The sequence below is a fragment of the Athene noctua genome, chromosome 1, assembly GCF_965140245.1.
Source record: "Athene noctua chromosome 1, bAthNoc1.hap1.1, whole genome shotgun sequence".
NCBI classification, from domain to species: domain Eukaryota; kingdom Metazoa; phylum Chordata; class Aves; order Strigiformes; family Strigidae; genus Athene; species Athene noctua.
The window spans coordinates 243633995-243643153 of NC_134037.1; the positions used below are offsets into that span (position 1 = coordinate 243633995).

At 43.5% G+C, this 9159-nt stretch overlaps 1 protein-coding gene across 5 annotated transcripts in view; it reads right to left on the minus strand.

Moving 5' to 3' along the window:
* The window catches only part of NUP58 (nucleoporin 58), a 36008-nt gene extending 29743 nt beyond the window's left edge, over positions 1-6265 (minus strand). For 2 of the 5 annotated variants that reach the window (XM_074915254.1, XM_074915226.1), the window contains exons 1-3: positions 5946-6265; positions 2043-2179; positions 663-698 (exon numbers count right to left, since the gene is read on the minus strand). In XM_074915254.1, coding sequence (XP_074771355.1) covers positions 663-698; positions 2043-2179; positions 5946-6058 — 286 coding nt within the window. In that variant the 5' untranslated portion in view covers positions 6059-6265. Of the gene's footprint in view, positions 1-662; positions 702-2042; positions 2180-5945 lie in introns of all 5 variants that reach the window. The other 3 variants (XM_074915246.1, XM_074915217.1, XM_074915236.1) reach the window with 2 other exon arrangements.
* Between the last annotated feature and the right edge of the window lie 2894 nt (positions 6266-9159).

The window sequence follows — 9159 nt, forward strand, 5'->3', positions numbered from 1 at the left end:
GCAAATTTAAATGCAAAATTTTTTCCTATTTATTCACAGTATGACTTCCTAAGTTTTTGGACTGCAGTCTACCTTGTAGGACCACCCCCAACATTTGTGATACTTAAGCTCAGTTTCTCCTCAGACCTCAGTTGCTGGTGTTTAAAAAGAAAAAGAAGAACTTTAACCCCCCAGCTACGCACATATTCCTGTATTTCCAGTGATAACTGAAAAATAGTCACTAAAGATACATCAGAAAAACAAAAGTAAAATATTTCCAAGGTCTGTTCCCATTTCAACCCTCTTCATTCTTCTGAAAGAGATAATTACCAAACAGACCTGTTCAAAGTTCACTAGAGCAAGAAATTCTGTATCAAGAATTCTTTGAAAACATATTCCATCTCCCCTCTGCTGAAGGACAAAACTCATTAGGGAGACACAAAGTCTCACATTCCACTGTGACCACTGTCACAGTTGTACACCAATGGAATAATCCTTTAATAAGTAACAGTGCCCAGAACTGCAGGGCTCCAGTTTAGTTTGCAGCCTTAACATCTGGGCTGCAAAACAGACTTAAGTTAGTAATGGGGAAAAGCTCACACATGACCACTAATTTTCTACATTACAAGGAAGATCAGTATTTTTTTTCCTGTATAACGTTAAAATCCAAATTAAGTCCTTACCTAGTGTCAGTCCTGTAGCAATAGTTGTTGCCGTTCCTGCTTTAAGAATGAAAACAAAGATAATAAGAACAGTAATTGAAGACCACAGAGCAGTTATGATAGTAAAAAACATGAAACAAAACACTGAAAAAATGCCTCATTGAGACAATATGTAGATTATATGAGTTTGTTCTGTAGTATGTTGGAAGCAAAACATTTAACACAGAAAAAAAGTATTTGCAAGCACCAACAGCACAAATTAAAGCAGAACTCCAAAAAAACACATACTTTATAAGAATCTGCTAACAGTGAGCTGATGTTAACACAGCAGTCTACCAAATTGTTTGATATTTCAAACAAATTAAGGTAAACAAAAATATGAAAACTAGTAACTCTTATCAATTTTTTTTTTCAGCCATATGGCAGTACATAACATTAGCATGTAAACCAGCAGATTTACAGTATAATGATTATACAGTACAGAGTCTTTGTAAAATCCTGTGTCTTGGTTTAGTGTTTCTGCCCCACTATTAGTTTGAAGAGATTATTCTACACAGTGCTGTCATTTCATATTTTAAAAACCATCTGATTAGAAGATTAGAACACTCACTGATGCAGAAAAAAATTAATCCAATGTAGCCAAACACAGTAATACAACCTTTCAGTCTACTGTTGAATTTACTTCTTGTAGATTGGCTCTTAGAACTTCCCCTACCTACTCATATAAGTGTAGAAGGAAAAAAAAAAATTGTCTAGCAACATTGAAGCCAAAGTAAAATTCATTAAGTTATGTCTGCATGACAGCTGAAAAAACCCCAAACCCTCCAGATAGAAATATTTTATTCTTTTGCACTTCAGTACTCCTATAAGGATCTCCTTCTTCATAGGCTGAATTAGAGACCTAAATATTAATAAATTTACTCATGCATATAGCTATCAGTTAAAAAAAAAAAAAAAAAAAAAAATCAAGAAAACCAGAAACACTACTGAAGGATTACAACATTACAACTACCACATTACAAATACTAACAATGTTTTAAAATATTTTTCAGACCAAAATACACCTCAATCTTAAACCATAATATTGAGCATCCTGGATGAAGAGTTAAGATTTATAGAAAGCATTAGGATTCAAACTATGGAACAATTTACACAAAGGCCCAGGCACAGTTTTCTGCTAACTGAATTTGTGTTTCTGTAGCATTGGTACTGCTAATTCTCAATGAATGACCTTTTAAACTGTTCAATGAAGCCTTTTTCCAAAACTATGTAATACTCTGACCTACAGAACTACTGTAAAAAACATAAGCCCATTATGACAACCTAGTTTATGTTATGTGTAGACATGATATATTTCTTCACTGTTTATTCAAATTCCTGCTGTACAAGAATTTTTTCTACCTGTACTGGTGCCTCCTAGTGTAAAGCCAGTGGTTGATTTTGATCCAAAAAGTCCAGTCCCAAAGCCTACTGAAGGAGCCGATGTAGTTGCTGTAGCAGAAGAGCCCAGAGTTCCAAAATTAAGTCCTCCCGTTGAGCTATTACAAAATAAGACTATTAGCAATAATAAATTTAAAAAATAAAAAAATACACACACACACACCCCCCTTATTTGGGTTTCTTTCCCATGCCATCATTCATATTCCCAAGCCACACAAATGCAGCTGAACAAGACAGAGTCCAAGCTCACAAACAGAAAAGCAGAATTCTGGCTCCATCTTCCCCTTCTACAGCTCAAACTCCCACTACTTCCACTCCTTGCTGAACTGATACATCTTGCTAGACCAGTGGGAAACCTGAACTTTTCTCCATCAGATTATCTCATTAGTTCTGCCTAACTATTCCCCCTGAACTACCAAAATGGGAGAACAAATGCTAGAGGCAGCACAAAGATGACAACAAACCTGCAAGAACATTCAAAGCAGGTTACAAATCCAGTTAGATACCAGAAACCTCAACCAATGTTACTTTATTTCATTCGGAAGTGATAAAGAAACACACAACTATTCACATCAACAGCACAACTTTGCCCTATCCTACCACCAAAACAACTGATGCATGAATTCATTTTCTAACCAAAATGCAGTCTTTCCCCACAGGTGCAAACCACAGAGGATCTATGCCTACCATACTTTCTCTTCCGACTCTACGCTTGCCAAGAGTTACAGAAATAAACTTACAGACCTATTTTCACAGATGAAGGGGAAGAGAGAGGAAGGAGAGAATCAGAGATCAGTCATCACAAAGAAAATGAAGCCTTTTTTATTTTGGATAACTACACATTTTAGAAGTTTAATGGCAAATAGAGAAATTTACATATAGCAGAGAAGACACTGTTACTGTACAAAACACTGGGGAATACAATAACCATGATTATTGCTAAACGATGAAATTACAAGTACTAACAGCCAGATGAGTCTATGATTTTAAAAATTTTGTTCTTAAACTGACAAAAGAGCAGGTGAATAGCTTATTTGTAGTAACTTCCTGCTCCCATCTGTGAGCCTCTTTAGAAGCTGAGTAAGTTTTCTCTAACTTAAACAACATTTCGCCTAACTGCAACAGTGGCACTGAAATGTAATTTAGACTTCAGGGTAACAGCTGAGAAAGAAATGTTGCAGGTGTTCTGCATTCCCTCATTGTTCCCTTATCTCCTCTCTTTTTGTATGAAGGCAGCTCCTAGGCATAACAAATTAAACACAAAAGTGAATCCTTAAAAAAAAGGCTCTCCTATCATAGGTTTTTACATGGTTTCCAAAATATCTACAAAACTGATCACGGCAAGCCCAGCAACAGCTGACTGCAAGTTCAAAATCTTGTTTTCTTAAATTTTTAAAGAATATATTTAAGTAAGTAATTCAGGAAGCAGAGTGGCCAAGAAGTTTAGAAGGACACAGACCCACTAATTATCCCACTCCACATGAGCCAAAAACATTTCAGCCTTCTTTACTCCCAAAACATACCAAGCTACAGAACCATAACCTAACTGCTTGTAAATGTAAACATGCAACATGATGCTCTCTCACTAGTCAAGAGTTTATGTTTTTACAGTACAAAGATGATTCTTCTGTGAAAATTTTTCTTGTTTCAGCATTTCAGTAGAGGAAAGCTAAGGTACAAAATATGCAACTCAGCACCATAGGATAAAAACCCCCAAATACAATGAAGTGGCATTTTGTTTGTTTGTTAAGACAGAAATCAAGGTGTAGAAATAAAGCAACAGCCTCCTCACTAGCAAGAGAAAGAATGTGCCAGGACTGCCTACTGCCCACAGATGGAAGGAAGAAGAGCTCAGGTCACTGAAGTCAGGTCTTAAATCTAGTTTTAGAACCAGAACAAAGCATTGGACTTGGCTAAAGCATACTATAGAGAAGACTGATTAACAAAAAGAAAGAGCATAAGTACCTGAACAGCTATTAGTACAATGCAGGAATTGGGTAGGCTGGCATATCACATAGACTTTGGGCCACCAGAATATAATCTTTGACTGTTCTCACTGATGGATAATACTTAAGGCTTTGACTATACAATAAAGTCCCTCTTTCGTGGAAATACTGTCTTAGACCCAGCTCTGAAGAATGACAGCTTCTTATAGTCTCAAACACGCTCTCAAGCAAACCATCTTACAGGGATGCTCAAGATTCTTTCACCAACCATCTGGCAGTAAAAAGGCCTCTTCCTCTGTGATACTCCTTGACCAATAGCCCTGAAAACTCATCCTGCTTGTAAGAATAAATACAGGAATAAAAATGTAGAGTACTATACTGCTATTAATTAGCACTTGTTAAACTTTTAATTTTTTTTTTAAGACATTAAAAAGCCAGCTACAACAGAAAAAAAAAGCCAAACAAATTAAGTTCAATAGGCAGTTTTTAACAAGTGCAAATCAAGAAGACAGAAGAGTTTCCCTTGTTTCAGGCAGTACATTTAGAAGAAAGCTTTTGAATCAACAGATATTGTTTTAACTTGGTCATTTTAATCACAGGAAACTTGCATTAAATAGGTATGAAGCAAAAGAAACTTAAGTTACCAACTCCATATAAACTTCACTGTATGGGTAAAAAAACCAAACACAAAACCAAAGAAGCACAGGTTAACACAAGAATGTCATTAATCTGTCATGACCACAAATCAGGAGTATTAGAAAAGACTCAGAAATCTTGTTCGCTCTCACAGAGGCTTCCAAAAAGCAACACCGCCATTTAATCCAGAACTACACCCTCAGATCCAAATGTTCTGTTCCCTTCCCTTCACACTGCTAATTCCTGACAATTCTGACAGATAAGTATTTTCAAATATATCTCCTTCAGGTGAAGTTCCCTTGAGTAGCTCACTCTGCCCATTTAGTTTACATTACAGCGAGCAATTTTGTCTGATCGGACTTGGGAAAAACTCCTATACAAAGCTCTGCTTACAAGAGTCCTAACCTTCAACAGAAGCATAACAGCAAGCAGGTCAGGAAAAAAAAAAAAACACCAAACATCTGCTAGTACAGTTGTGTAAAGAAAAATAGAAAAGAAAAAAAACCCAGCAACAAAGACCTACCTATTATTCTGAGAAACCTAAATACTAACACCTGCTGTATGTCACGTGCACATCAAAGTACAAAGTTCTCCTTTTACTCCAAGACGCTATACATCAAATAGCAAGGTTGTCTGTGTCAGAAAGAAGTTGCAACCCGATTTAAAAAGAAAAAAATAGCATTTGAACATTAAACATTTGCACTTTGACATCAATGAGTTCCATGCCACACACTCAAGCTCTGGCTGACTGCTGCAACCTAGATACGCATGTGATTCACATTATGCTTTCAGAACGTTAGAGATAACCGCGAAGGGAGACACCCTACGACAAAGCCAAAATAAAGCAAAATTAGAAGAGCACCTCCCTTTGTTATTAGTTGAATAAAATGAACCCTACATCTATGTTTACGAAGCGGGCCGTGAGGCAGATGAGGAACGAAGGGCACCCCCAGCCCCGGCGCGCCGGGGCAGACATGGTGAAACCGGTTCATCCCCGCCTCAAGGGCTTTTGCGGCCAAGAGTGCCCGAGCTCCGTGGCCCTTCGGGGGCAGCAAGAGAAATACCGAGACACGCAGCCCGGGGTCTGCGCTTCCTCCCCGACACCCCAGCACTCACACACACAAACACGCCTGCCGCCCTGGCCCAGGCCAGGCCCGCGGAGCGACGGCGGCCTCGGCGGCGGGCCGGGCCGCAGGGCTCGGCAGCCCCAGGCCGCGGGAGTCAGGGGGCGGGGGCCTGCGGGCAAGGCCGAGCGGAGCGGGGCTGGGGGACGCCGCGTTACCTCGGCGTGGGTCCGAAGGAAAAAACCCCGCCCCCGCCTCCTCCTCCCGCCCCGGCGGCGGCGGCCGCCGCGGAGCCCAGGGTCCCCGCGCCGAAAGAGAAGGGCGCAGACATGGCGGCAGCGGCGGGAACGGCCGGAGAGCGGAGCCGGGAGACGGTAACGAGCCCCAACGGCGAGGGCCGGGGTGGCGGCCGGGGTGGCAGTGGCGGCAGCTGTCTCCTCAGCGTCGGTGGCGGCGGCCGCCTCAGCGCCGCATCGCACCCGGCGCCAACTTCGAACCGAGCGGCGACTGCGGCCGCGCGGACACCAGCCACGCTCCCTCCGCGCGCCCGCCGCAATGCACCACGGGACAGCGCCGCCGCCGCGCCGCCCGCCGCCCCTTAAAGCGACAGCACCGCGCGGGGCGGCGGCGCGAACGGCCGAGGATGTTCCGCGCTGGAGGGGCCCAGGCACCCCGGAGACTCGGTGTGAAAGATGGAAGCACCCGCAGCAGAAGACCGGGGGAGGACGCAGCCCCCACGGGCACACAAGGCCCGGTGGCTTTTCCGATACTGCCCGCGCCAGGTGCCACTGCCGCCGGCAGCCGGACGAGGCTGAAGCGGGCTGTGGGCCTGGACACAGCCCTCACAAAGGAGGCGAAGATAAAGGAGATCCCGTCTCGACAAGACACCCGTAGTCGATTGCTGACCCGGCAACCCTTCTGGAGGCTTTGGGGTGCCCTCCCGGGTGGTCCTAAAACCTGCATCACTGCCGCCCCGAAGGGGACTCCCCACCGCTGTTGACGGGTGGACAGGACAGGCTGTGATACCTCAAAGGTTACCTCCAGGCAGCGGGAAACCAGCTCAAAATCCAACTCAAGTCCCATGAAAACCCACTTAATTTCAGTCTGAACCTGGGCTCACAGCCAGCACAATGGGACATGGTTCTCATCTGCCTCTCCAAAGACCCATCGATTTTTAAAACCGTTGTACAAACTACAGCACCTGAATGTCACAAACTCAATTACTAATAACTGCCCATGTGTTCCACACAAATTACCGCTTAAGTTTTCCTTGCCAGGCTGCACTTCACACATGTATGCCACACAGTACTGCATGAAGCTTCGTAAATGGTTCCATCCCTGCCCCATCTGCTCGCTGGGTCATGATGTCTCTCCTATAAAGCCGGGGAACTGTAGGAAGCCACTGCTGAAACACAGGGGAGTTTCTCAGTGTCCTACACACCATGTTTGCTCAGGAAAAGGCATTACCAGACTTTTCCTTTACATTTACTTGACAGTCTAGATGAATCATAGTACTATGAAAGGTTTTATACAATTATCTCCACAGTTTCTCAAAGCATCCCAAACAATGCAAAACCCTGTGTTCTGCTGCTGAGTGCTGTGGCTGATGAAGAATACGGATAGCAGACAGATACTATTTACTGAAAAGATCTTTGAGATTATTTATGGGTGACTGGATCGCTGTCCCTTAAACAAGGCAGAGCTTCAGGAATACAGTTAAATGTAATTTGTGATGTTTAGTCTGTGTTTACTTACATATTGCATGCACATGCTTATCTTTGAGCATCTTAAAAAAATGAAAGCCCCCAAACTGTGAAATGTAAAATAACACATATAGAGTGATTTCTATAGTGTCATTTGTCAACAAATTCTTCTGATCTGACAGGCCGTGAAGTGACAAGATATAATGGCATGACACGAAAAGGGGACTTGTCAAGTAAGGAGTGATGCCTTTGTAGTATGATTTTAATGACTCATGACAGTCTATGAATGTCACCACTCAACAACTTTTTAAGTTCAAGATCATGAAGTCTGTATGCTAATAAGAGAGGTTAATTTTGTATAAAAACTGTCCTACTGAACTGTTTCTAATGTAGATGATAATCATGAAAAGAGCAAGACTTACGTAGCCCATTCTGCAACCTTTAAGCTAAGTTTTATCACATCTCTTAACTAGTTTACAGCACATGCAAGATTTTTGTGCACCAGCACCCACACAACTACAACATGGATGAGTCACTGCACTGTGCAGCTTGTTTCTTTGTTCCTGTACAGCCTAAAACTCTACCAACCTACCCTACCAACACACTTCTACTGGTTCTTACGTCAGTAAGGCCTTTGACACTGTCTCCCATAAGATCGACACGGAGAAGCTGTTGGTGTACAGACGGGATGAGCAGTGAGGTGGATTGAAACCTGTCTGAACAGCTGGGCCTACAGGGAGGAGGTCAGTGGCACAAAGTCTGTTTGGAGGCCAGTGACTAGCAGTGCACCCTGGGGGTCAGTGCTCAGTACAGTCCTCTTGAACATCTTCACTAATGACCTGGATGATGGGGCAGAGTGTATCCTCAGCACACTTGCTGATGACACCAAACCGGGAGGAGTGGTCGATATACCAGGGGGTCATGCTGCCATCCAGAGGGACCTTGACAGGCAGGAGAAACAGGCTGCCAGGAACCTCATGAAGTTCAACAAGGAGAAGTGCAAAGTCCTGCACGTGGGGAGGAACAACTCCAGGCACCAACATATGCTGGGGGCCACCCAGCAAGAAAGCAGCTTTGCAGAAAACGACCTGGGGGTCTCCGTGGACACCAAGCTGAACATCAGTCAGCAGTGGGCCCTTGCTGCAAAGAAGGTGAATGGCATCCTGGGCTGCATTAGGCAAAGTACTGCCGGCAGGTTGAGGGAGGTGATCCTTCCACTCTACTCTGCACTGGTGAGGCCACACCTTTGCATATTTGACTGAAGTGCCTCTCCTGTGAGGAAAGGCTGGGAGAGCTTAACTGTTCAGCCTAAAGAAGGCTCAGGGGATCTTATCAATATATATAAATACCTGAAAGGAGGGTCCAAAGAGGATGGAGTCAGGCTCTTGTCAGTAGTACCCAGTGACAGGACCAGAGGCAATGGGCACAAACTGAAACATGGGAACCTCTGAATGTCAGCAAACACTTTTTCCCTGTGCTGGCACTGGCACTGGTTGCTGCTAGAGGCTGTGGAGTCTCCCTCCTTGGATAGGCAAAAGCTATCTGGACACAGTCCTGCGCAACCTGCTTTAGGTAGCCCTGCCTGAGCAGGGGGGTTGGACTTGATGACCTCCAGAGGTCTCTTACAACCTCAAACAATCACTCTGTGATTCTGTGGTATTACAGAAAAAAGGACCATCTTCCAGGAACTTCCTCATTCCTTCTAAAAGGCTAAAACTCTCTATGGCAT